Here is a 25,647-nt window from a genome sequence, read left to right as displayed (position 1 = left end):
GCCTTTCTCATCTCCCTTTCTTCCCTGGACTCCCCTCCCATCCCCCAGGGTGCACACAGCAAACTGCCCTCCTTCTCCACCTCATCCAAAGTGATTTGGCTTAGAATGTATCCTTGAAAGTGAAAACATACACCAAGTTAGTTGTGGGACTTCACAGGGCCCTGGACTTTGAAGACGATCACAGAATTTGGTGCTCTGGGATTTATGAGTAAACTTCAGAGGTAGAAGGGAACTGGAGCCTTCTGCTACCCAGGCTGGCTTCCTGGGAAATAGAGACATCCTGAGCAAAGACATGGCTAAAGCCCCGGGTGAGTGTGTAGATGGAGGAAGCTTTGTTCTACATAATTTTTTTTTTTTTTTTTTTTTTTTGAGACACAGTCTCACTCTATTGCCTGGGCTAGAGTGCCATGGTGTCTTATAGCTCACAGCAACCTCAAACTCCTGGGCTCAAGTAATCCTTCTGCCTCAGCCTCCTGAATAGCTGGGACTACAGGCATGTGCCACCATGCCTGGCTAACTTTTTCTATATATTTTTAGTTGTCCAGCTAATTTCTTCCTATTTTTAGTAGAGATGGGGTCTTGCTCTTGCTCAGGCTGATCTCCAACTCCTGAGCTCAAATGATCCTCCCATTTCGGCCTCCCAGAGTGCTAGGATTACAGATGTGAGCCACCATGCCCAGCCATGTTCTGCATGAATTCTTGCAGACACTTCCACCTCTGGATGGCATCTCAAGGTGACCACAAGCAGAAGTGGACTGGGGAGAGGTAAGGATGGGATAAAATAATCAAACTGAGGACACCAAAGGAAAGCAGAGGAAGTCAACATTCAAACTCATCAGTGGTACTAGTTTGAGGGGTCCAGGGACCAGGGCTAACCTGGGATGCAGAGAAAGACAGGATCGGCTTTCTGCATGGCCAAGCTTGTCTCCTCCCAATGCTCAGCCCTCCAGAGGACCTTGGCTTCCCCTCTTCCCCTCTCTCCCCAGTGCAGCTGAAATGGAGAACCTCTAGGATATAAGGGGAGAAGAGATGGAGAGATTCTGCCTAGAGAAAGAATTGGCAGACCCAGACCTGACTCCAGCTTGGCCCACAGTGTCCTCACAAACTAAGGCTCCTTGGGGCTCCCTGCCCCAAAGCAGGGCTATTTGACCTATCAAAATCCACTTGTTGGAAAAAGCCACCACATGTCATCTCATACCTGTATCCTTCACATACATGCACTCTCTCCTTTCTCTCTTTCTCTCTTTCTCTCTCTCTTTCTTTCTCTCAGGTTGCCAGATAAAATAAATGATACCCAGTTAACCTTGAATTTCAGATTAATGATGAATAATTTATAATATATCCCAAGTATTGAATAATACCCACTTATATTTTTTAAAATTATTCATTATTAATCTGAAATTCAAGTTTAACTGCAGGACCTGCATTTTTATTTGCTAAATCTAGCAACCCTATCTCCCTCCCCTTCAGACTCTCCCTTCCCGAGGTCCACTGCAGGACTTTGCTTGAACCACCAGCTGTGTCACAGCCTGTTTTTGTTTGTTTCGTTTTTCTTTTAGAGACCCAGGGTCTTGTTATGTTGCCCAAGCTGGCCTCCTGGACTTAAGTGATCCTCCTGCCTGGGACTACAGGCTCGTGCCACCATGCCTGGCTCACAGTCTGTTCTGTCCTTGACTGGAAACCTTCCTACTGGTCTGCCCGGCTAGACTGGAAGCTCTCTGAGGGCAAGACCCAGGCCTCAAGTCCCCCATCTCTAGGGCACTGACTCAGTCAGGGATGCCTCTTACAGATGTGCACAACAGCACTCTCAGAGGGGGGCCATAGATCTGCAAGGAAACCCTTCTTCAGCTCTACGCACCCAGCAGATCCCTGACACAGTGATATATATGCCTGTGCATCCTTTTTCTCATTGGTCTGCCCAGAGGAGCACCAGCTTTTAATTGGTCCACCCAGGATGGGTACCCTTTTTTCATTGGTTGGTTGGAAGGTAAGCTGGGCCTGTTTCCAATTAGTCTCCCCCAAAAGAATGCCTGTTTCTAAGATGTCTATTCAAAGAACTTTTTCCAATTCCTCCACCCCAGTGGAGTCTTTTTCCACATGTTTTTAAAAAACATTGTGTACTACTGAGGCTCTGAGCCTTAGGGTTAGAACACTGTATTACTTTTGTTTAGCACTTTATGTTTCAATTTATTTTTACACACATTAACTCATCCAATCCCACGAAGAGTCCCAGAGGTCGGTATCATTGTTTCACTTGCATTTTACATACTAGTGAGTTGAGGCTAAAAGAAAGACAGCAACTTGCTCTCAGGAAGACAGATAATGAAAACAGTTTGCTTTTGTTCAGTATGAGTTTAGCATAGATTGTCAGGTAAACTGTTTCACTCCATCCTTTATTTATTTTTTTATTTTCAAAACTGTTTTCAGAAACAGGGTCTTGCCCTATTTCCCAGGCTGGAGTACAGTGGCTCAATCATAGCTCACTGCAGCCTTGAACTCCTGAGCTCAAGGGATCCTCCCTCCTCAGCCTCCCTGGGCATGCACTACCATGGCCAGCTATTTTTTATTTCTTGTAGAGATGGGGGTCTCGCTATGTTGCCCAGGCTGGTCTAGAACTCCTGGCCTCAAGCGATCCTCCCGCCTCGGCATCTTAAAGTGCTGGGATTATAGGCGTGAGCTGCCGTGCGGGGCTTTCATTCCATCCTTATAACAACTGTATGCGATGTATAAAGCCAGGCACTTTACACTCATTTTGTCTTTTCATCTTCTTACAACTCTGGGAACAAAATATCCTGTTTTCATTTTATTGATGAGGAAACTGAAGCTTGAAGTAGTTAAAGCCTTTGTCAATGGTCACACGGCTGCAACCCACCACTTATTAAGTGCGTATTGCATGACGCCACGCACTGTGCTCAGTTACTTACACGCATTATTATTTCATTAAATACTCTCAATAATCACATGATGTCGCTATTCTTATTATCCTCATTTACTGATGAGAATAGTGTGTTCAGAGAGGATAAGTGACTGGCCCAAGACCACATAGCCAGCAGGTGGCTGAGGCAGGATTCACAGGGCTACCAAAAAAGCAGATCTGGAACTCAGACCCGGTTCTTCTGACCCCAGCCCAGGGCTCCTCTCACACTGCAGGGCCTCGCTCCCCCCCCTGACCGAAGCAATCAGCGACCCTCAGATAGGCCGGGACCCCTCTTCATTGAAGTCTTCGATAGCCACAACCGCCAGGAGACCTTTCTTCCCCCGCCTGCCCTGGAGAGATCCGGATCCAGCGGAGGCGGCGGGCGAGAGACCGGTCGGCAGGGCGCGGCGGGCGCAGGGCGAGGCGGCACAGCCAGCGGAAGAGGCTCCAGGACGGCCGGGCGTTCCAGCGGCGGAGCCGGTGGGTGGGGCACGAGCGCCGGGCTCCCGCCCCCTTCTCCCGCCCTTCCTTCCTCCCTCCCTCGGTCCCCGAGCCGGTGGACCCGCGGGCAAGCACTGCCAGAGCTGGACGACCTCCGGCCGGCTCCCGGGGAAGCTCCGGCGAGCCCCTGGGACTGTCTCTCTTCGCGCGGGGGCGGCGCAGACCCGGCGCGTCGCGGGGGTCCTGGCAGGGCTGACGGCCGGCGGTTCCCCGCGCCCGGATCCCAGCGGCAGGGGGCCGGCGAGATGGTCGCGCGCGCTGTCCTGCTGCTGCGCGCCCTGCCGCTGCTGCTGTGCGGCCGCCTGGACGCGGAGCCCGCGGAGCGTGGAGGCCGGGAGCTGCGCGAGGAGGCGGAGGTACGGGGTCGGCCCCGGGCGGAGCGCGGTGCGTGAGACCCGCCAGAAGTTCCGGTGGGGCCGCCCGGCAGTCCCCTCCGAGCGGACAATCTGCGTTACCGTCCCCCGTCCTCCGTCCGCTTCACACTTGCATACAAAGAGCCAGGGCAGTGTCCTCCCCGTGCCGGGGCTGGAAACACACGGGCACGCGGATCCGCAATGATGGGCGGGGGCGGGCGACAGCGACAAGAACTGACAAGACGGCAAGAGCCGAGAGAGGACCCCCATACCCCAGTTTGGCACGGAGCCATTGTCCCTCACCACCTAGACGGTGGAGACTTGACGTTGATTCGTCGGATGCCCCCGGACGATGTGGACGCCCCCAGTCTGGTGTGGTGGAGCGGGTCCCGCTGACCCGCCGAGATGCGGGACAGCGCGCGGGCTCCCGGCCTCAGGCTGCCGCTGACCAGCTCGAGCAAGCCATTTAAACTGCTCAGGCTAGTTTCGTCGTCTGTAAAATGAGTAAGAATAGTATACTTTCAAGAGTTGCTTCTACGGAGTTTTATTAATATATAGGGCTTCAGGACTGAACTTGAGAAAAGGGGGCAGAGAGGGGGAGGGGAACCTTAAAGATTTCCCGTTTTATTTTCTTTGCACGCCGCTTCTTGCTATAGGTTGCACAAGGGGAACTCTTTGTGAGGTAAGGGTGGGAATTGATTTGGAGCATCTATTTTCTAGATTAAGGTGATCGTAATAACACAATAGCATCATTTCTTTCTTCCTCAAAGAAGCATCTCTGTTTGTGTTCTTATCTCTTCTCAAGAATAGTACTGGAGTCTCCAGTATTTTAAGGAAAAGGGATATGGATAAGTTAAATTATTGAGCCCAAGGCTCTACTCTGAGACTCCTGCTCTTCTAAGAATTTCATTTCTGCCCTAAAACTGCCAGTTGAGAGCTTCTCAGTATCCTGCCTACTCCCCTCCCCTAAAAGGAGCAAGCTGAATTTGGGGAACCTACGGAATGGGAAAAGCCCTCTCTGAATCAGCCAGTTCCCATCACTGCTCTGCAATATCTGGAAGTGACCCTGCTTCAACAAAGGAATCCTCTCTCCAACTCCTTCAGCCCCTCCCCTTCCAAGCACGGTCTCTTGCTCTGTGCTCTCTGCTTTTGCACATTCAGGGAATCACTTTGTTTCTCTGAATTTAGACTCTTACAACATCAAGCACAGAGTCCTTGCAGTCCCAGGAGAAGGCTTCTGTCTAGCAAGCCAAGTCTTGTTAAGAGTCCCACCCCAGCTCCCCCCACCCAAGTTGAGGTCCCAGGCAATCCTTGGCAAGGGAACAGAGGCAGTATCTTTGCTGCCCATGCCTGTGGTGGCCCCAGATGGAGAGAATTTCATCCTGGGGTATGCTTGGGAAACTTAATCTCTAGCAGATTGAATCTCTTTCAGGCTATTTAACATAAATTTGGGGAAGGGAATTTTTAACTTAGAGAACAAAAAATAATTTAAAAGCATAAAAACTATGGAAATGTGTAAAAGATATGTATGTGTCTCTTACGTCTATGCATGTACAAGTATATATGCAGTTGGGGTGCGAGTGTGTGTCTGTGTATATATGTGTTTCTATGTATGATTACTTACATGGGCTTCAGTGCCAGGCAGACCTGAATGCAAACCGCGGATAAGTCATCTAACTTCTATGAACCTCAGTTTTCTTCTCTGTACAATGAGGATTAATAATGCCTATTTCACAAGATTGTTGTGTGATTTCATTGAGATCATCTATGTAAAATGCTTAGCACAGTGCCTAGTTGCCTAATACATAGAAAGTAGTCTGTAAAAGGAGGTTGCTCTCAGTGTTGTTTTTGATGTTATTATTATCTTTATCATTATCTTAAGAGAACAGAGCTTTAAAGTCCTGGCTTGGAGACTAGCTCTCCACAACGATAACATAGGACAAAATATGCAAGCAACTATTTTCAGCATTGGACGACAGATTCCAAAGAGACAATGTTGCAGTTACTATGGCTACATTACAAATTACCCCAAAGCTTAGTAAAATAAAACAACCATTTATTAAGGTCACAGATATTGTGGATTGAAATTTCAAATAGGACACATCAGGGCAGCTTGTCTCCACTGTGCAGCGCCTGGGGCCGGATCCTCTGAAGGCTGTTTACTCACATATCTAGCAGTTGATGCTGGCTGTCAGCTGGGGGCTTCAGTTTTTCTCTATCCAGGGCCTATCCATGTGGTCTCTCCGTGTGGGCTAGTTTGGGCTTCCTCACAAGGTGGTGACTAGGTCCCAAGGATAAGTGTTCTGAGAGAGGGAGAGAGAGAGAGAGAAAGAGATGGATCCTTTTTATTACTTAGACTTGGTATTTGCAGAGCATCACTTGGAGTTGCTGCACTCCATTGGCTAGAACAATCATGAGCCCCCACCCAGGTTCGAGGGGAGGGAATACCCCACAATTGATGGGAGGAGTGTTGAAGTCACATTGTAAGAAGAGCATGGTAATGGGAGATACCATTGTGGTCATTTAGGGAAATACAACCATCCACAGAAGGGAAACCCACAAAGTGAGCCCTCTGATTACCCTGGCTGTTTGCTCATGGACAATTCCCTGACTTCAGTGCAGGGAGCTAGACCCCCACACAGAGCACAGCAGTCCTGCTGAGCTGAGGTGGCAAAGGTCAGAGTTCAGGGGTTTTGAAGCAGCTGGAATCTGTGGAGCAGTATATCACAGAGGAGAAAGCTACACTGAAAGGAGTTCCTGTAAGTCTGTATGGGGGTTCACTGAGGACTGTGCTGGCTCGTGTAGGGCGAAACTGTGCAAGGTTTACCAGAGAACAGCTGCTATGTGATTGAGAACAGAAAAAAGGCTCTAAAAGTGGAGCAGTTCTGGAAGATGTTGGTAGTCTGGGCCAGCCAAAATGGGAAAAACTCTTTAACACCTGGGCATCCATCTGAAACACCAGGATGCCGTGCTTGACAGTAAGGACCATGAAGTAGAGTAATACCTACTCTAACAAAGCTTGGAAGTGGGTAAACATAAAATACTTCTTCCCTTGTCATAATTTCCTTAAAAGACAACTGACTGCTTAAAGCAAAACAATAATACTTACACATCTGTGAATTGACATGTCAGGTGTGAAGTAGGAAATGGGATGTGTCAAGTGGGAAGTGTTAAGTGTTCTAGTATTGGTACAACTTTAAGTGGGCTAAGATAGGTTAAGGATGCACTCAGATAGATTAAGGGAGTCACAGAAACAAAAATGAAAAAACTTAAAATCAAGCCTTGACAAGATCTGTAGACTAATTTCTGTGTCTATATATTTGCATATCCTGCACATTCCATATAAATGAAATCATTATAATATGTGGGCTTTGGCAACTGGATAGTTGGAGATTTTAATACCCCGCTCTCAATAGAACAAGTAGACCAAAAAAATCAATAATGATATAGAAGGCTAGAAGACTTGAACAACACTGTCAACCTTCTTGACTTAATTGATATTGATAGAAAACTACACTTGAGAACTGCAGAGTACACATTCTTTTCAAGTGCAAGTGAATCATTTACCAAGATAGACCATAATGCAGGGCCATAAAATAGTCTCAATATAATATAAAAATGGAAATCTTGCAGATAGTGTTCTTTTACCAAAACAGAACTAAATTAGAAATTGTAACAATAAGACATCTAGTGCCTGTAGTCCCAGCTACTCGGGAGGCTGAGGCAGGAGGATCACTTGTGCCTAGGAGTTCGAGGTTACAGTGAGCTATGATCATGCCACTGCACTCTAGCCTGGGCAACAGAGCAAGACCCTGTCTCTAAAAAAAATTAAAAATAAAAAAATAAATAAATGTTGATAGTAGTAAAAAAGAAAGGGTTTAGGTCAATGATTTAAGCTTTCACTTTAAGAAGGTAGAAAAAGAACATATTAAACCAAAAGGGCATAGACGGAAAAAAAACAATAAAAGCAGGTTGTGTGATCATAGGCTAGTCTCTTCTCTTTTCTGGGCTGACTTTCCTCCTCTGTAAAATAGGAGGCTAAATTTCTTAAATGACCTCTGAGATTCTCTGTAATTCTAACATTGTTTGTCGTTAGTGTGTTTATATGCCTGTGCCCGTGTGTGTGTGTGTGTGTGTGTGTGTGTGTATGTACATGTGTACATATCATCTGCCTGTGTGTCCATGTCTGTCTGTCTGGATGTATCAGTGGTCCCATGTCTCTGTGTGTATCCCTGTCCCCTGTGTGCATGGCTTTCTGTTTGCTGTGTGCACACAAAGTAATAAAGCTGAGGGCTTTCCAGAGTAGGCTTTGTGGGGGAGGAGACTTACTGCTTACAAGTTGCATTATGAACAAGTTCATTGTTGCCCACTTAGCAAAACTAGAGCTGCTCCCAACACTAGTGAGTAGGAAGAACATCCACTGCTGAGTTGCAAGATTGAAAGTTAATGAATGACATCATTGCCCTGGCCCCCTCCTCATTCCCAGACAGGCCCTGTCCTATGCTTGAGTGACACAGACCTTTTCAAGGGATCTATCTACTATTTGCTTTGCTTGGACCTTCTTTAGAACAACCAAGCAGCAGTTCCGAGCATGTGGCTTCCACTTGGTGGTCTATCCGTATCTGCACAGTAACTTCTAATGTGCCAGTACAATAAGGAGCTGGATAGTATGTTTCTCCAGGGAGACATTGGAGCTTCTGTGGATTATCTACCCGCAGATGCAGTGTCTGTTTCTCATACCCCAGAGCCATTCATTTGAGTTTTTGTGAGTCATAACCCCAGAAGTCTGGGTGTAGAAGCCATTCCCAAGAGCTCAGCTTAGTGACTCATGAGCACAGAGTGAATAAAAGTGCAGAAGAGAATCTGAAGGATCCCAGTGGACCACAAGTTGGTGGAAAAGCATTTGTCAGGCCAGTTTGAAAATGAAAAAATCTAGCAAGACCTGGGTCATGGAAGCATGAACCTAGATAGCAGGGAGAGACAGATGGACAACTTCTCCCTAAACCCAGCCTTGGTCAGGGCATTATTTTGTGCCCTAAACTTAGCAAGACGGGCCTAGTAAGAACCATGAATCCACACAATATGATTATTTGGTATTAGAAAAAGAGTACAAAATGGGGTCCAGATGAAGACTGGCCCGCTAATGTCTTCTGCCTTCCTTAAGCACAGAAATGAAAGAAGGAGTGGGAATTCCAGCAAGAGGTATCTCAGTTACACCCAGACAGGACTTTGTGAATATAAGACTAGGGTCAGGGAAAGAAGGAGAGGAGAAGGGGAGTCAGACAGGAGGGAAGGGGAAGCCTTTGCCCAAAATAAGGGAAAGGAGCTGAGCTGATTCCACCACCCTGAGGCCTTCAGTAGCCCCCAGAAGCCAGGGGGTGAAAGCAAAGCATTCTGGAAGCAGATGTTTGTCTTTGCAAAGGAATATGCTTCAGTCCTGTTGAATACCTGTAGCTTGTCAGATGATCTGTTTAGGGTCTGATGGGAGATGTGATCCCAGCCTCTATGTGAAAGCCAGAGTCCAGTGTCTGAGCAACTTCTTCGCTTTGCTCTGTCCCTGGACCTTCCTGCAGAGAAGACGGGAGAAACCCAGCTAGAAACACTCAGTTTTACCTTTTTCGTAGTTGAGAGCCAGCTCTTCAGTGGAGAGGGCAGCTTGGCCCCTGCTCCTTCAGCTTTAAAGCCTCCGAGACACTTGTTTAAATGGGCGATAAAACATCCTGGGGTAGATGTCAGAGGATTCAGATTCAAGTATTTTCTCTGTCACATACTAGGACATTTGAGCAAAACACTCCACTCCCCTGAGACTTAATGTCCTCATTTTTAAAAAGGGGAATAACAACACCTGTCGTATCTACGTTCTTGCAAGGTGATTGTGAGGTTCCAAGAAGGTATAATACCTTTAGAAGCTCTGCAGTTGTTAAGGGCTTATTGTGCTCCTGATTACCAGGAAATATTTTTATGTACAGAACATGTCGAGGCAGAATGCCAGCTATCATGTCTTGCATCTTGTCTTGCATAATAATGCTAAAGAGGTACTTGAATAAGCACAAATCTCACAGAGTCACTATGGAAAGACTAAAATCACAATGAAACATAATATGAGATGGACTATTTCACAGGTAAAGCAACATGGTCTCTGCAAGACTTTGCCATTTTGCAATTTTTTAATTCTTGGTTTTATTTCTGCTGCTGAAATTCTTTGATGTGGAGGATATCTAGGAAGGTGAGTCCTGGACTCAGCTACCAAAGGTCCATTCCTGCAATAAAGCTCTGTGACTATAGAGGTAAAAATAACATTTTAAATGGCACAACTGTCAAAAAGCTTTCCCAAAGCATCTTCTTATTGGATTTTCATGATGCTCCTTTGAGAAAAGTAAAGCACTATTCTTTCCCCCATTTTATACTTTGGGGCACAGAGAGGTTAAGTAACTTTGTCGTAGTATACACAGCTAGTCAGTTGCAGAAACAGGACTAGAATAATAAATAGAGCTGGGATATATATTAGAGCTCTAATCCAATCTCCTCATTTAACAGAAAAGGAAACCAAGGCCCAGAGAAGCACAGTCTTGCCTAAGGACACGAGGTTAGCAGCAGCACCAGGAATAAAACTCAAGGCTCTCGGTTCAGTCCTCTTGCCCTGCTAGTCCAGTGACTCAGAGATCTTGACTCAGGTCTCAGATTCATTTTGCTACACCGCGTCACTAGTCTTGCTCTTCTCAGAAATGGCCACAATTTTCCCTTCCCTCGGGCACTCAAATGGGCCGGGCTCTACACACCCTCCCAGGGCAAGTCAGGACCCATGCAGGACTAGAACCCCTGCACGGGGCTGTGATCCACATGACTGGCTGGGTCCCGGGAGAACCATTTTCATTTTACCCAGACACCACAGCCACTCCCAAGGACTTTCAGAGGTGACTCCCCAGGAAAGCAGCCCCAGCCCTAACCAAGTGGGTGAGGCATGTTGGCACAAGATTTTAGGCCAGAGTGGGGTGAGTCACCTAAGGGGCACAGTCCTCCAGCTTCCTCTCCACTCGGCTCAAGCCTTGGGCTCCCCAGGAGAGAGGATGGGTGCAGAACAGGGAAGAGAGAAAACCTGGTGCCTGAACTTCAAGGCAGGGAAGAGCAGGCTGGGCGCTGCTTCTGTGAAGTGGGCCAGGGAGGACCCCAGGTGGAGCTCAGGGAACACTGGACAAGCCCCCAGGAAAATGGAAGCCTAGAATGGAAATGACTCCGTTCGGGGGTTAGTGGTCCGGCTGGGGTGAGAACTGGAGCTGTGCTTCCCAGTCCTGCATCTTCTCCTGGGATCCCTTTGCCACGCTGCCGCCCCTCCACCCTCACTGCACACCTCTGCTCTTCCTCCCATGCAGAGTGGAGCATTTCTCTTACTTTTGCAGGGGGAAACTGAGGCATGGCAAATGGACTCACAGAAGAGAGTTAGGGGAGGACAGGGAGTCTCAACCCCGCCACCTCCTCACCCAGAGATGTGGACCCGCCTCTGCTGAACAGAACTTTAGGGCACTCAGCACTGACAGCATTAAGGGACCCCTTTCTGTATATAATTTAAAATTGTTTGAATATACTCATAGTAAGCATAAAATAAGTATAAGGGAGTCCACAAATCCTGATAATCCCTACTATAATACCTAAGTGCTTTTACGGAAATATAAAATGTCAAGTTTCTTCTTTTTCTCATTCTTTTGATGCCTCTGCTTGGCTGGTGTTCTGGGCAGTGCTCATTCTGCTTGCTAGGAATTCAGCTCCGCCTTGCAAACTCCAGAGTCCCAGAGCCGAGTCAGGAAGAAAGGCCCAGGACTTCCCTCCGAGGGACCCCTGAGAAAAGCTCCCACACCTCATTCTGCCCTGCACTCGCCTTGCCTGCCAGAGCACCAGGCACAGCAGGCCAGCCAGGAAACAGGAGACGCCGCCAGTCAATTTCCCCTCCCTCCTGCTCTGTGCAGGGCTTCTTAGTTCCAGAACTCCAGCCAACTCCCTGATAACTCCCTGATAAGGGCTGGGCGGGTTTGTGGAAAGAGTCATGAGGGAGTGCCAGCCATGCTGACCTGCGACCCCGTCTCTCCCAAGTCACTTGTCCAGCAAAATTGCTTCTAAAGAGACGTTAATTCCCGGGCTACCTTTAGAAAGCCCTCTGTCCATCCTCATCAGGGGAAAGGGAGGAGGCACCTGGCAGAGGTGAGGCAAGTCCGAGATAGAAGCACCTAAATCGAGAACAGAGATGTAACTGCCTTGTGCAAAGCATTTCCCGTTGTACAGATGGGTTGCGTTTCAAAAGTCTGTTGTTAATTTTCTATCTAAAGTAAATCAACTAGATCGACTGTTTATTGAGCATTTTCTATATACCAGGCACTATGCTAGATGTGCTTTGCTTTATTGATTAACAATCCTGAGAATCCTGTGAAGTTAATCTTATTCTCATATTGTGGGTAAAGAAAGGGAAGCTCAGAGAGGTTAAGTAATTGGTCCCCAGCCACCTAGCAGAGTCAGGGATGGGAACAGATTCTCAATCCCAAGCAGAGTGGCTGTTCCATGATGCCGCACCATTTTGAGCAGTTAATAGTTTTCCAGATTAAGCCATTAGAACCCCTTCAATCTGTTATGCATCCAAAAATAGTGTGCATTTGCAAAGGGAAAAAAGAAAACAGTGGTGCTGAAATGCTAATAAATTAATGCAGAAAAACAATACAGTGAACTTGGAAAGAGTTCTGTTGTCTAGAATGAGGGTTCCTTATGAAAAGTGACTTTACTGAGAAGAGGATGTAGAAGTCGCTGAAGACACATGTAGGTGAAATCCACAAAGAGGGGGCTGGGTGTTTGCAAAGACTTCAGAGCTTGCTGATCCTGGCTCCTAGTGTCTAGTTTCATTCCTGACTTGTGCCTTTTCCCTGAGGTAGCAGCTATGATTGGAATAATTTTGAGTGAAGAAATACAACAAAGAGGCTGGGCGCGGTGGCTCACGCCTGTAATCCTTGCACTCTGGGAGGCCAAGGTGGGAGGATCACTTGAGCTCAGGAGTTTGAGACCAGCCTGAGCAAGAGTGAGACCCTGTGTCTACTAAAAACAGAAAAAATTAGCCAGGTTTGGTGGCACACATCTGTAGTCCCAGCTACTCAGGAGGCTGAGGCAGGAGGATCGCTTGAGCCCAGGGGTCTGAGGTTACTGTGAGCTAGGCTGATGTCACAGCACTCTAGCCTGGGTGACAGAGTGAGACTCTGTCTCAAAAAAAAAAAAAAAAGAAGAAAAAGAAAAAAGAAAGAAAGAAAGAAAGAAATACAACAAAGAAAAGTGGGAGCAAGAGGACAAGGAATACAGAAAATGATTTTTGTATAGGAGGGCTAAAAGTAAGAGACTGTGTGTATGTCTGTATAAGAATTAAGCAGCTGAGGTGACATTTATGTGACTTTATCAGTGAGAAGGGCAAGCATGGAGCCAAGTGCGTCCTCTCCCCCAAGGGCAGGACTGGTGATAGGTGTGGAAAATGAGCCACACACTTCTCTCCACTGGCCTCAAAGAACTTGGTCGCTGGGAGAGCAGCTTCCAGGTGTGTAAGGGCAGGCCGGGAGTCAAAGGCATTCAGACTGTGGGATGTTCTCTAGTTACACTAATTTCCCCAGACAGTGTCATCCAGGTCCACGGCTTTATATTATCTACATGCTGAAAGATTCTGGCTGCTTCTCTGAGCTCTAGGATAATGCAGCCAGTGCCACTTGGACATCACCACGTTACTCCTATTCCCACCGGCCCCCATCTGTTCATCCCTTGGGTTTTCTCCTACAGTAAATGGTACAACCTTCCAAGCCAAACACTTAGGAGCTATCCTAGATTCCTTTTTCTCATTCCCCACAATTAATCCATCAGCAAGATTAAAATAAGCCTGCACTTCTTACCCCGGCTGCCAGCCTTGCCTCTGTCTCTGACTTCATTGCATGCACTTGCTTCTTCACACTTCACCCTGTGCCCCAGCCTTCCTTCTGTTTCTTAAACACATCAGCCTCACTCCTAGCTCAGGGCTCTTGCATTTGCTGTTCCCTCTGCCTGGAATGCCCTTTCCCACCCCATTGCATGGCTAGCTTCTCATTCTTTAGGACTCAGATCAAATATCAGCTTCTCAGAGAGTCCTTCCCAGACCTCCTGATGTAAAGTGTTCCTAAACTATTCTCAATTATATCACTTGGTTTCTTTTCTACACAGCACCAATTTATCTCCTGTATTTGCTTGTTACCTCTGTTTTTATTGTCTGTCTCTATCCACTAGTATATAAAGAGGTATGTCCCATTTACCACTGCACCTAGCAGGGTACCCAGTACATTGTATGAACTAACGAATGAATGAATGAAAGAAGGAAGTTACAGGTTTCTAATTCTAAACACATCTTTATTTCTAATTCTAAAATACATCTTCACAGAGTCAAGTTGTTCATACCAGTTATAAGATTGAGGGTAAGTATATTGTTCATGGGGCCTTAAATATATCTGCATTTTGAGGGAGGAGGATTGTTTAGGAAGAAGATAATTCCCAACCGAGGCATAGCAGAACCAGCACCTGATCAGCTCCTAATCAATACCAGAAGATCGTCTAGGAGCTTAGTTGTTTCAGGAACAAATTTGATGCCTATGAATAGTGTATAAGCATATAACATATAATGGCTACTGTGTATGGAGTCCCTGCTATGTGACAGGCACTGTGTTAAGTGCTTTTTAAGCACTATTACAATTAGTCCTCACACACACACACATACGTACACACACAAACCCTGTAAGGTAAATACTAGTATTAAGCCATTTTACAATTGAGAAAACCATAGTTTAAAGAAGTATCTTGGCCGGGCGCGGTGGCTCACATGTGTAATCCCAGCACTCTGGGAGGCCAAGGCGGATGGATCACTTGAGGTCAGGTGGTCAAAATCAGCCTGAGCAAGAGCAAGACACTAAAAGATACTAAAAATAGAGAAATTAGCCGGCCATGGTGGTACGCACCTGTAGTCTCAGCTACTTGGAAGGCTGAGGCAGGAGGATTGCTTGAGCCCAGGAGTTTGAGGTTGCTGTGAGCTAGGCGGACGCCACAGCACTTGCCTGGGCAATAGAGCTAGACTCTGTCTCAAAAAAAAAGAAGAAATATCTTGCTAGCTGAAATTTAAACCTAGGTGGGCCTGACTTTACAGCCTGCAGCTGTACTGTCCAGCAGGCCTGGCTAGATTTCTAGCAGTGCCATCAGATATGCAGGGTAGGTACTGCTGGCCCAGTTTTAGAGATAATGAAGCTAAAGTTCAGAAATATTGAGTGACTTGCCTGAGATCATCCAGCTAGTCAGTGGTGGCCTGGAATTGAGTCCAGGTCCTTTTGACTTTAATCCCAGGATTCTTTCTGCTATAGTTTATGGATCCTCTTGAGACAAGAGCGGAGATTGGGCAAAACGTATGTGCCATGGGCCCTTGGAGACCAAGGGAGGGCAAAGGATGCTGCATGGCAGGAAAAGCTGACAGTCCTCTCTCCCCCAGGCATTCCTGGAGAAGTATGGATACCTCAGTGAACAGGGCCCCAAAGCTCCCACCTCCACTCGATTCAGCAATGCCATCAGGTAGGATGGAGGGAGGTGGAGGCCTGGGGGTGCCGGGGCTGCAAAGCTCCAACCATTTCCTCCCTCCGCCAGGAAGGCTGGCCAACCAAGCCCCAGGGAGGCCAGCCTCCTGCCCTCACCCCTGCCACCCACGCTCCCTTTGTGGTCCTTTATCTCAATTCCTCCTGACAGAGAGTTTCAGTGGGTGTCCCAGCTGCCCGTCAGCGGTGTGCTGGACCGCGCCACCCTGCGCCAGATGACTCGCCCCCGCTGTGGGGTTGCGGACACTGACAGTCATGTGGCCTGGACTGAGAGGATCAGTGCCCTGTTTGCTGGACGCCGGGCCAAAATGAGACGTAAGAAACGCTTTGCAAAGCAAGGTGAGCACTGTTCAAATCCAGCTGGGCTGAGATTCCCCAACGTCCCAAAGCCCATGGCTAGGAAAATGGGTCAGCCTGGACTGGGCTTTGTCAGGAACCTCTCTTCCCCAGGGCAGGGGAGGAGTGGGCAAATAGGACCTCTTGACTTGAGAACCATGATTGTAAATACAGACATTTAAATCAGAGTGATACCCATGTTAATGAATTTTCATTCATCGTACAAGTGTTTTCCAGAGCAAACCCCGTGAAGCCCACTTAATTCCTTGATCAATTTTTAATGCAGAACAGTTGATATTTTGCCGAAGTTATTTTCATCACAGCCAGTTCTTTCTCATAACAGTTATTCAACAAAGATGTGTTCCATTGATCAGTTTTATTTTATCCATAGCACATTTTCAACAGCTTTATTGAGATATATTTTACATATCATACATATACCCATTTAAATTGTGCAATTCAGTGGTTTTTAGAATATTCACAGAATTGTGCAACCATTACCACACTCTAATTCTAGAACATTTAATCACCCCCAAAAGAAACCCCATACTCATTACAGTCACTTCCCATTCTCTCCCCCCTGACCCCTGGCAGCCACTAATCTGCTTTCTGTCTGCACGGATTTGCCTGTTCTGAACATTTCATCATCGCGCATTTTGCACATTGCAGCTTCTACTGTCGTGATCTTCCTTCTGTAGCTTTGTTTTGTTTCTTCCTCTTTTTTCTCTTCTTGCCAAATCCAATATTTCAGGGTGAAATGGTACAGATCTAAGGTTTATGAAGATTTGATGCTTCTGTCAATTTTTCACAAATAACACATTTTATTCTATGTAATTTTAGCAACACGATTGCTTTTACTAAGTCTAATTTTCTCTGATCAATTTTTATGGTTTTCAAGATTTCTAGCAAGATAGGGTTTTCCAGTCAGGTTTGCATCTATAATTAATTTTACCGTAAGCACTTTGGGCCGTGGCCACTTTTAATTTGTGTTAACTACTTTTACCGATAATACTCATTATGAACAGGACAGAAGTTTGTTTTCATTTCCCAGCTAATCCATAAGGGAATTGTGGGCAGTTCCCCTCGGTGTTTGCCAATCCAATTCTGCTTTGTGTACACGTCTAGTCACTCTGGGTCCTCAGTACTGCCTGTCTCCATGCCTGGTAAGGCAAGGAGTCAGTAATGGGGTCCCGGCTCTGGGGTCAAGATGTCCTTGGTCTCCACATGTTCTGTGTCCCCCTGTGTTTCTGGGCGACAGAGGGGAGGAGTGAAGTAGAAGAGAGGAGAGGTGTGAGCTCAGGAGGTGCTGGTGAAACAGAGAGAGCAGCATCCCTACAGCCAGAAGCCCTGGGTTCAAGTCTCAGCTGTGTCACCTGGGCCATGTCACTTTGCTCGCTGAGGCTCCATTCCCTCATCCAAGACACAGGCCCTTTCACGCTGTAAAGCAGAGATGGTCCCCGATTACCAAGTAGAAGGGGCTCGTTGTGAGAACACAGAGGAGGTGGGCAGCCCCAGAAACAGTCTCAGCAGCTGCACTTGGGACCTGAACTCCAGGATGCTTCCTTCGGGCTGCGTCTCACCTTCTCATGGACCTAACGGAGTCTGTCTGTCACTGTACAATTTGTAGCATCCCTTTTAGGCAGAGGATAGTGTTACTTGGTTGCCAGATAACATACAAGATGCCCAGCTAAATTTGAATTGCAGATGAACAGCAAATAATTTTTAAAAGCTGTTTGAAACCTTATCTGACAACCTCATTTCAGAGACCTGCTCCTCTCTGTGCCCGCAGGTCTAATTTTTAATCCCCCCTTTCCCGTCACAGAGCGGTGGGTGTGGGGGGCACGGGGGTGGCAAAGGAAGGAGAAGGGAATGGATATTTTCTGAGCACCCACTACATGCCCGGCAGCCTCACGTTGCTATCTCATTTGAGCCTCACACCTTACCACAAGGTAAGTTTTGTCAACTGCATTTTGCAAGTGAGGAAACTGAGGCTTCGGGAGATTCTATAATTTGTTGTGTAAGTTTGCAAGTGGAGGTACTGGGATTCCAACCCACGTTCTTCCCACAGTATCAGCAGCCTGATGGAAGTCAGAACTCCAGGGTCCTGCCCCGGCAAAGCTTCTAGTTCTCTTCCCCCTCCTCACTCCTTTTTATTCCCTCTTCCTCTTTGGATCTTGGAGCAAGGGGAAGTGGGTGCAGTGCGGGGTGATACTGGTGCCTGAGAGTCACCAGGAAAACCAGCCCTGCCCGGCCAGGAGTTTGGGATGGGGCCTGAAGCGGCCAGCCTTCTCCAGGGGAGCAAGTCTGGAGCAAGACAGGGAGAGGGCTCCGGCTGCTGGCCCCCGGCCAGTTCCTTCCCTCCTGGCAGGCACACCACCACCCGCCTTCCCTGCACCCCTCCCAAGGAAAACAGTCATTTTCTCTCAATTCTTATTCCTAGTCATCCTCTCTAGCCTTCCCCCAAACACACACACACACACACACACACACACACACAGAGTTTCACGGAGGATTTTTATTCTGAGACCTGGCACTTTCACTGGCTAACATAGAATGAGAAAATTGCCCACCCTCCTGCTCTCCTGTGGAGTGTCCCCTAGCTGCTAAGAGGCAGAAGGGGCCATCTCACACTATACTCGAGGATTAAAGATTTGTGAGGGGACAGAGCGAGCCTGGGAGTCCGTCACCCACAGCAGGGTGTGAAAGAGCCCAGCGCCAGCCCGTCTGGTGCTGGTGACGTGAGGACCGACTGTGTGGCTAGCGGCAGTGTTACTGGTACATGACGAACCCTCAGCCTCGCCTCTGGACCCCAGCCCCTCCCTCCACCTTCCGTGGCTCACTCCCTTCCTTAGAATCATTCCCTCTCCCCTCCCTGAGGGTTGGTCACTGGCCGGGAGGCAGAGGTTGGGTGGCTGCCAGGCCAAACAGGCCCAGGGAGGCAGCATTGCCTTGAATGGAGCTTGGCTCAGGGATGGGAGAAGGGACATGCCCCGCCCCCACGTCCCCGGGTGGGGAGGGGCAGGGAGTCCAGCTCCCCTGCTAAGACCCTCCCTTCCATCTGGACAGTCTCAGCTGGTGCTTTGACCCAAAGGAGCGATGCTCAGGTGGATTTATCAGCCTGGAGAGGAGCAAATGTGCCTGCCCACCTCTGTGGGGTAATGGAAAGAGTGCAGGGTTAGACGTCAGGGCCTGCCTCGGCTACTCCCTTCCCCTGGGTGGTAGCTACCCTGCACCTAGAAGTCCTGCCTCCAGGCGAATCTTCCACTCGAGGTCACAGTCTCCGCCCCTGAGTTTGCTGGGCTCAGAAATAGCCCGTGAGAACCCCGCGATCTGGACCTCCTAGCCACCCTACTCCTGGGTGCGTGTTGAACTGCAGACGGACCCAGACTCAGCTGACCCGGGGCTGTGGCAAGAGGCCAGGGTCTCAGCCCTCAGGGAGGAATTGCAGTTTGGGGCAAAGGGAGAGAAACCCTTAACTAAGCAGAGATGGAAAAATTTCTCAGTCAGTGACAAAACACACCCTTTGTTCTTATTTTTTTCACCTCAGAGCTCTCCGGAGTCCCTGAGGAAGCGAGGAGGAAAGCAAGGGGGCAGGAAAGGACCTCACATAAATGGGTCTTATGGCTGGTGGCCAGGGGCAGGCCCAAGACACTGGAAAGGGCAGCGTGAAGCCTCCCGGAGGTGGCAGGAGGGTGTGAGACATGGGATGGGGGGGTCACAGCTGTGGCCTCTGTGGCCCCGCCTCTCCTCTGCCATGACGCTGTAGGCAGGGGCTGGGATTTGCCGGCAGCAAGAGGCACAGAGCTGTTTGCAGGCTCAGCCCAGGCTGCGGGGAGAAGACCTCAGACCAGGTCCAGACAGACTTCTTCAGGTTGGGGGCTTTTCCTGGGTGGAGGCTGCATCCCCTCCAGCAGGCCGGGACCTCCCCAGCCCCAGGCACTGCACTGGGGACTCTCTGGGGAAAGGGGAGTCCTCTCCTCAGCAGGGCAGTATCTCCCCAGTCAAGTGGGGGGCTGCCCAGGGCAAGGGCTGTGTCTTCCCGTCAGATCAGGGGCTCCCTTGGGGAGGACCTACCTCCCCATCATGCGAGGTCTATGGGGATCTCACTCAGGCTCTGCAGCAGGTGTGACTGACTTGGCCTTTCTGAGTGACAGGCAACAAATGGTACAAGCAGCACCTGTCCTACCGCTTGGTGAACTGGCCTGAGAGCCTTCCTGAGCCGGCGGTCCGGGGGGCCGTGCGTGCCGCCTTCCAGCTGTGGAGCAACGTCTCGGCCCTGGAGTTCTGGGAGGCCCCAGCCACAGGCCCTGCTGACATCCGCCTCACCTTCTTCCAAGGGGACCACAACGATGGGCTGAGCAATGCCTTCGATGGCCCAGGTGCTGACACAAAGCCTCTCTCCACACGGCAGGAGGGGACCCCAACTAGGAGAGACAGTTTGGGGTGGCAGTGAGGTGTTCACTCTCCCTGTGGCCTTGGCCAAGCCACATCTGCTGCAAAGAACCCCTGGTCTCCTCGTCATAAAATGGGAATGTGGTCCCCGCCCTGTTAGGTGCCATATGTCCAAGGCTCTGCATGGAAAGTGGTTTGCAAACTCTAGAGAGTGGTATGTGTTCTTGGAGAATCTCCCCAGATCCCATCATCCATCCCCTGCATCTGTGCTTCTCCTGTTTTCCAGTAGTAGATTCGAGAACCTTAAAAAAACACCCACTGGCCCCCACTGCTCCCCCTCCCCTCCAACTGCCCCACTCCTGCCTCCCCCCACCAACTACCACAGTCACTGCCACAGGGCAAGAGGCACCTACCCCTGACAGCCACAGAGGTGCTTCATATACCCACACCACAGGCAGTTCTGTCTGTCCCCAACCTGAGGCTTCTGGCTGCAGTTTAAACTGCTCTGTTCCCAGCTGCTCAACACTGGCCTTCAGAACCTGAATATGGGCTATTTGCTCATTTCCTCTCTCCTAATGATTAGCCCCTTCAAGGGTGGGGACTGGTGCCCTTGTGTGTCTGGGAATGTGAGCCCCACCTCCCTGGCACCCTCCTGCAAGCCCGTCTGCAGCACAGTCCACTTCCAGGCCCTGAGTTAGGACCAGGAGAATCTAAGCTTTGCAAGAATCCACAGGAGGCACACAGACGTGCTTACATGTAACTCACTTCGCCCATGATATCTATATGAAATGGTTACATCCCGACCTAGGCAGAGCCTCGTAGCTAAGACAGCACTGTGCTGGGTGTCAGGACATTAGGCTCCTCGAGCAGCTCTCCGATTTGGGACAGATGCTTTGTCTTTTTGAGGTCAGGTCTTCTCCCCTCTGATACCTACCCATCTGTCTCCCAGAGAGAGCTGAACGGAATGAACAGTGCAGAAAACAGCTCGAGGCACGTCTATTCCTCCTAACATGGCTGACTCTCCATGCCCCGTGGGGCTCTCCCTATAATGCCAGCGTCCTGACCTTTGTCAGTCCCCGCTGGCCTGGGCTCCGAGAAGGCAAAGCTGGAGGGACCCTCAACAAGCTTCCAGGCCAACATTATTACTGTGCAGTTTGCTGACCCCTCTGTTGCGGTCACCTGCCCCTAGGGAGATGAATTGTGAAGGGTGGGGCCCTGGAAACTGCACATCCAGTAAGCTCCATCTGGGGCACACTAAAAGCTTGAGAACCACTGATCCAGCCCAACTCCCTCTGTGCACACAATTACAAGCAGCGAGGTAGAGGCCCGAAGAGGAGCCCTGGCAGAGGAGAGCAAGAAAATAAGAATACATATACTTTTATTAAAGAAAATGTACATATACATAAAAGTGCACCGTATCATAAGTTTACAGTTTGCTGAACTTTCATACACCGAACATATCCCAGCATCCAGATCAAGAAACAGAAGAGAAGGTCCCATCATGCCCACTTCTAGGGGCAACCACTATACCTATTCCTAGATCTTTTTGAAAATAATTCTCATGTAGCATTTGTAAGGCACTGTTCTAAGCATTATTAGTAATAGATGTAAATACACATACACAGATTTATTCTTCAGAACACCCGTGGAAGGAAAAGCTCATTATCATCATTGCCATGTTCAAATCAAGAAGCTAAGACACAGAGAGGTTAAGCTACCTGCCCAAAGTCACACAGCTAGTAAGTGGTAAAACTAGTATTGGAACCCAGCAGCTTGGCCCCGCGCTGTGCATTCACGCCCCACAGCCTAGTCATCTGCTCACGTCTGCACACTTCAGCTTCTGCCAGACTTAACTAGGAGAGAAATTATGCAGCAGAAAAGAGCCACACACAGCCCAGTGGCATTTGCGCTGGCCCCTGGGTGCTTGGGGCCGTCGCGGGCCGTGGCTCCCCTGACCCTCTGCGCCGCCTGCAGGGGGCGCCCTGGCGCACGCCTTCCTGCCCCGCCGCGGCGAAGCGCACTTCGACCGCGACGAGCGCTGGTCCCTGAGCCGCCGTCGCGGGCGCAACCTGTTCGTGGTGCTGGCGCACGAGATCGGCCACACGCTCGGCCTCACCCACTCGCCGGCGCCGCGCGCGCTCATGGCGCCCTACTACAAGCGGCTGGGCCGCGACGCGCTGCTCAGCTGGGACGACGTGCTGGCCGTGCAGAGCCTGTATGGTGAGCCCCCAGCCCGGCGCGCTGCTGGGCCCGCCCACCCCCGCCGCCGGACTCCCATCAGATAGGATCTCCCATCCCAAGCGCAGGGATCTGGCCTCCCTGTCGCCTGCCCCGCCCAAGCCTAAAGCCCCGGGCTTCCCTCGAATCTCAAAACCTCGGGCTCCTGCTCCGCCCAGTCTGCGGCCCCCATCTCTCCGTGAATCCCAACTGATTCCTGTGCACAGACGCCCCCACTTGCGATCCAGTTACTGGATTCCTGCCCATCCCCCAGCCTTGGCAGCTCCCCTCACATCATACCCGGCCCCGTCCTCGTCCTCGGGCACACCTCTTCCCCCATGGCGAAGTCCAAAGTCCTCGTTCCTGCCTCCAGCCCCACTAGCAATCCCCTAACCTTTCCCTCAAGGTGACACTGGTGCCCCTGCCCCCAAGCCCGTGCCTCTTGCCTGGTGGTGGACTCAGACGAGGTCTTCTCTCCCAGGACAGGCCAGGCCAGAGGAATAGGCCAGTGCCACTGTCCTGGTACCTGCCTCGGCCCGGGCTGTCTCCCTCAGAGTGCCATGGACAGAACCCGGAGGCCTGGGTTCAAGTCACCTTCCATCCCTGATTAGTAGTCGGTCTTAAGCAAAGCATTTTCCCTCTGAGGGCCCTCAGTTTTACTTTCTGTGAAAAGGTGTAATAATTGAGGCCCTGCCTACCTCACAGGGCTGTTTTTCTAGTGGGTATGAACATGCATTGTAGCCTGAGAAACCTATACAATGTACTAGTGAAGGCTGCTGTCTCATGAGTATCTACCATGGGCCCGGCACTTAATATAATCACAACACACCCATGAAGTACGTCTCTTTGTCCACAGATCAAGAGAATGGGGCTCAGAGAGGTTAGGTAACTTGCCCAAGGTCACACAGCTAGGAAGTTGCAGACCAGGATTTGGGAGCTGATGCCAAATTCTAAGCTTGTTGGACTCTCCTCACTCCTCTCATAAGTGAAGGACACTGAAGTATAATAATTATTATAATTGCTGTATTATCACAACCTGGGTCCCTGAACTCTGCCCTCATGCCACCTGTGTTGCCCAGGACTCAGGGAAGAGGACCCCCTGCCTTTCTTAGTTCCAAACCCTTGCTTGGTCCTCCCACTCCAAGTTCACCTCTGTAGTCCCTGTTCCTCAGGATGTTGGGTAGGGGAGAAGATTCCCGAGTTTAGTTCTATGGTTAACACCAACAACAAGGGACAACTCTTAGCCCCCCACTCCCACTCGCCTTCCCTGCCCCTCATGTTAGATAATCATGAAAAGAACCAAGGGGAAGTCTTGAGTGTGCAACTTATCCCCCGCCCCCCTATGTGTTCTCTCTCTTCTCTCCGTCCCCATAAAGGGAAGCCCCTGGGGCGCTCGGTGGCCGTCCAGCTCCCAGGAAAGCTGTTCACTGACTTTGAGGCCTGGGACCCCCACAGCCCCCAGGACAGGCGCCCTGAAACCCAGGGCCCTAAATACTGCCACTCTTTGTTCGATGCCATCACTGTAGGTAAGACGGTCCCACCTATGCTTTGCTTCTTCCCTTCCTCCCCACATCTCCCGGGGTCTCCAGAGCTGGACTATAAAGTCGGGGGATGGATTATAAAATCCAGAAATCCAAGCCACAAACATGCTGCAAGGTAGCAAGCCCACACCAAGCAAAATACTGCTTTGTCCTGCCTACTGTCCCCTCTACTGTAACTGTGCATGCCATGTCTCATGCTTGCCAGTTTAGGAACCAGGGTTCCAGGACAGCACCTTCCCTGGAAAGCTGGCAGGAGGCTGACAGTCATTCCTCAACTCTCTCTTGTCTCTGGGCAGACGGGCAACAGCGAATGTACATTTTTAAAGGGAGTTACTTCTGGGAGGTGGCAGCCGATGGCAACGTGTCGGAGCCTCGCCCGCTGCAGGAGAGGTGGGTCGGGCTGCCCCCCAACATTGAGGCGGCCGCAGTGTCACTGGAGGATGGAGATTTCTACTTCTTCAAAGGTACCAGCCCTGGGGAAGCTGGGAAAATTGAGGCCTAGAGAGGGGATGTGTCCTGCCCAAGCTCAAAAGAGGAAGGGAAGGAAGGAGTCTCACACCGTGAGGGAGTCCACGGTGGAGTCTCTACTCCAATTCGAACCTGTGACCCCAGGAGAGACTCTACCAGAAGAGACCTTTCAGTAATGAAATGGGGAGCAGCAGGTGTCAAGGCTGTCCCTGGGAGAGTTTCAGAGAAGAGTCTAGAGGGGTCAGAGGACTGCTCTTAAGCTCTGCAATTCAGCAGAAAGAGCCAGATCTTGCTTGGAATCCTGGCCGTGTGAGATGGGGCATGTCACTTAACTTTTGGAGAGAGCATTTCTTGAATGGGAAAAAATAACACTTCGGGTTTGTTGGGGAAGGAGGATTAAAAGAATAATGACTGAAGAGTGGGCAGTATATCACTGGATACGTGGCAATACTTCAGGAAGTAGTATTCATTTGTTCATTCGTTCAACCAATACTGAGTGCCTTCTGTGCCCTAGACACGGTAGGTGGTGTTGGGGACACAGCAGTGAACAACACAAAATCCCTGTCCTCATGGAATTAGTGGTAGTGGTGGTAATGAAGAAAGCTCACCCACGGAGAGGGCCCTGTCCCCAGCCTGGGATAGGCTCTTTCGGTGCAATCTGCCCTCTGTTGACACCTGCTGGAAATCTAGACCATAATAGTTCCTCCCCTGCGACCTCCCTACTGTTTATAATTAGTAGTATAATCCATTTTGAAAGTCATGAACACAAACAACTGTGGGTTCCGACTGGAGGAGGAGTGGAGGCATGGGGGGCAGGGGTGAGGTGGAGGGCCAGTGGGTGAGCGCCTCCAGCTCACCCTGGCTCTCCCAATGCCCCACAGGGAGCCGATGCTGGAGGTTCCGGGGCCCCAAGCCGGTGTGGGGTTTCCCACAGCTGTGCCGGGCCGGGGGCCTGCCCCGCCATCCCGACGCGGCCCTCTTCTTCCCTCCTCTGCGCCGCCTCATCCTCTTCAAGGGTCCCCGCTACTACGTGCTGGCCCGAGGGGGACGGCAGGTGGAGCCCTACTACCCTCGCAGTCTGCAGGACTGGGGTGGTGTCCCCGAGGAGGTCAGCGGTGCCCTGCCAAGGCCTGATGGCTCCATCATCTTCTTCAGAGATGACCGCTACTGGCACCTTGACAAGACCAAACTTCGGGTGACCACTTCAGGCCGCTGGGCCACTGAGCTGCCCTGGATGGGCTGCTGGCATGCCAACTCAGGGGGTGCCCTGTTCCGAAGGCACCTCCCCACCTGATGAACTGTGGGTG

The 25,647-nt window shown here is 50.0% G+C and overlaps 1 protein-coding gene across 1 annotated transcript; it reads left to right on the top strand.

Moving 5' to 3' along the window:
- Positions 1 to 3,663: 3,663 nt before the first annotated feature.
- On the top strand, positions 3,664 to 25,634 carry MMP28 (matrix metallopeptidase 28). The gene is made up of 8 exons (XM_069483124.1): positions 3,664 to 3,774; positions 15,287 to 15,366; positions 15,538 to 15,725; positions 19,877 to 20,101; positions 22,089 to 22,334; positions 23,708 to 23,857; positions 24,169 to 24,336; positions 25,222 to 25,634. The coding sequence occupies exons 1-8, from the start codon at positions 3,664 to 3,666 to the stop codon at positions 25,632 to 25,634; spliced, it is 1,581 nt and encodes a 526-aa protein (XP_069339225.1).
- The last annotated feature ends 13 nt before the right edge of the window (positions 25,635 to 25,647 follow it).

This window comes from Eulemur rufifrons, chromosome 9 (assembly GCF_041146395.1).
Source record: "Eulemur rufifrons isolate Redbay chromosome 9, OSU_ERuf_1, whole genome shotgun sequence".
In the NCBI taxonomy this organism is placed as follows: domain Eukaryota; kingdom Metazoa; phylum Chordata; class Mammalia; order Primates; family Lemuridae; genus Eulemur; species Eulemur rufifrons.
Note: the sequence above shows the minus strand (reverse complement) of the source record. Positions and strands in the feature narration are given on the sequence as shown.

What these genes read in the sequence shown, in the direction of transcription:
- MMP28 (XM_069483124.1), top strand. Translation starts at nt 3,664, where the DNA reads ATGGTCGCGCGCGCTGTCCTGCTGCTGCGCGCCCTGCCGCTGCTGCTG. An exon ending in CAATGCCTTCGATGGCCCAG is followed by an intron (nt 20,102 to 22,088) that starts GTGCTGACACAA and finishes CGCCGCCTGCAG; the next exon opens with GGGGCGCCCTGGCGCACGCC. An exon ending in GTTCGATGCCATCACTGTAG is followed by an intron (nt 23,858 to 24,168) that starts GTAAGACGGTCC and finishes GTCTCTGGGCAG; the next exon opens with ACGGGCAACAGCGAATGTAC.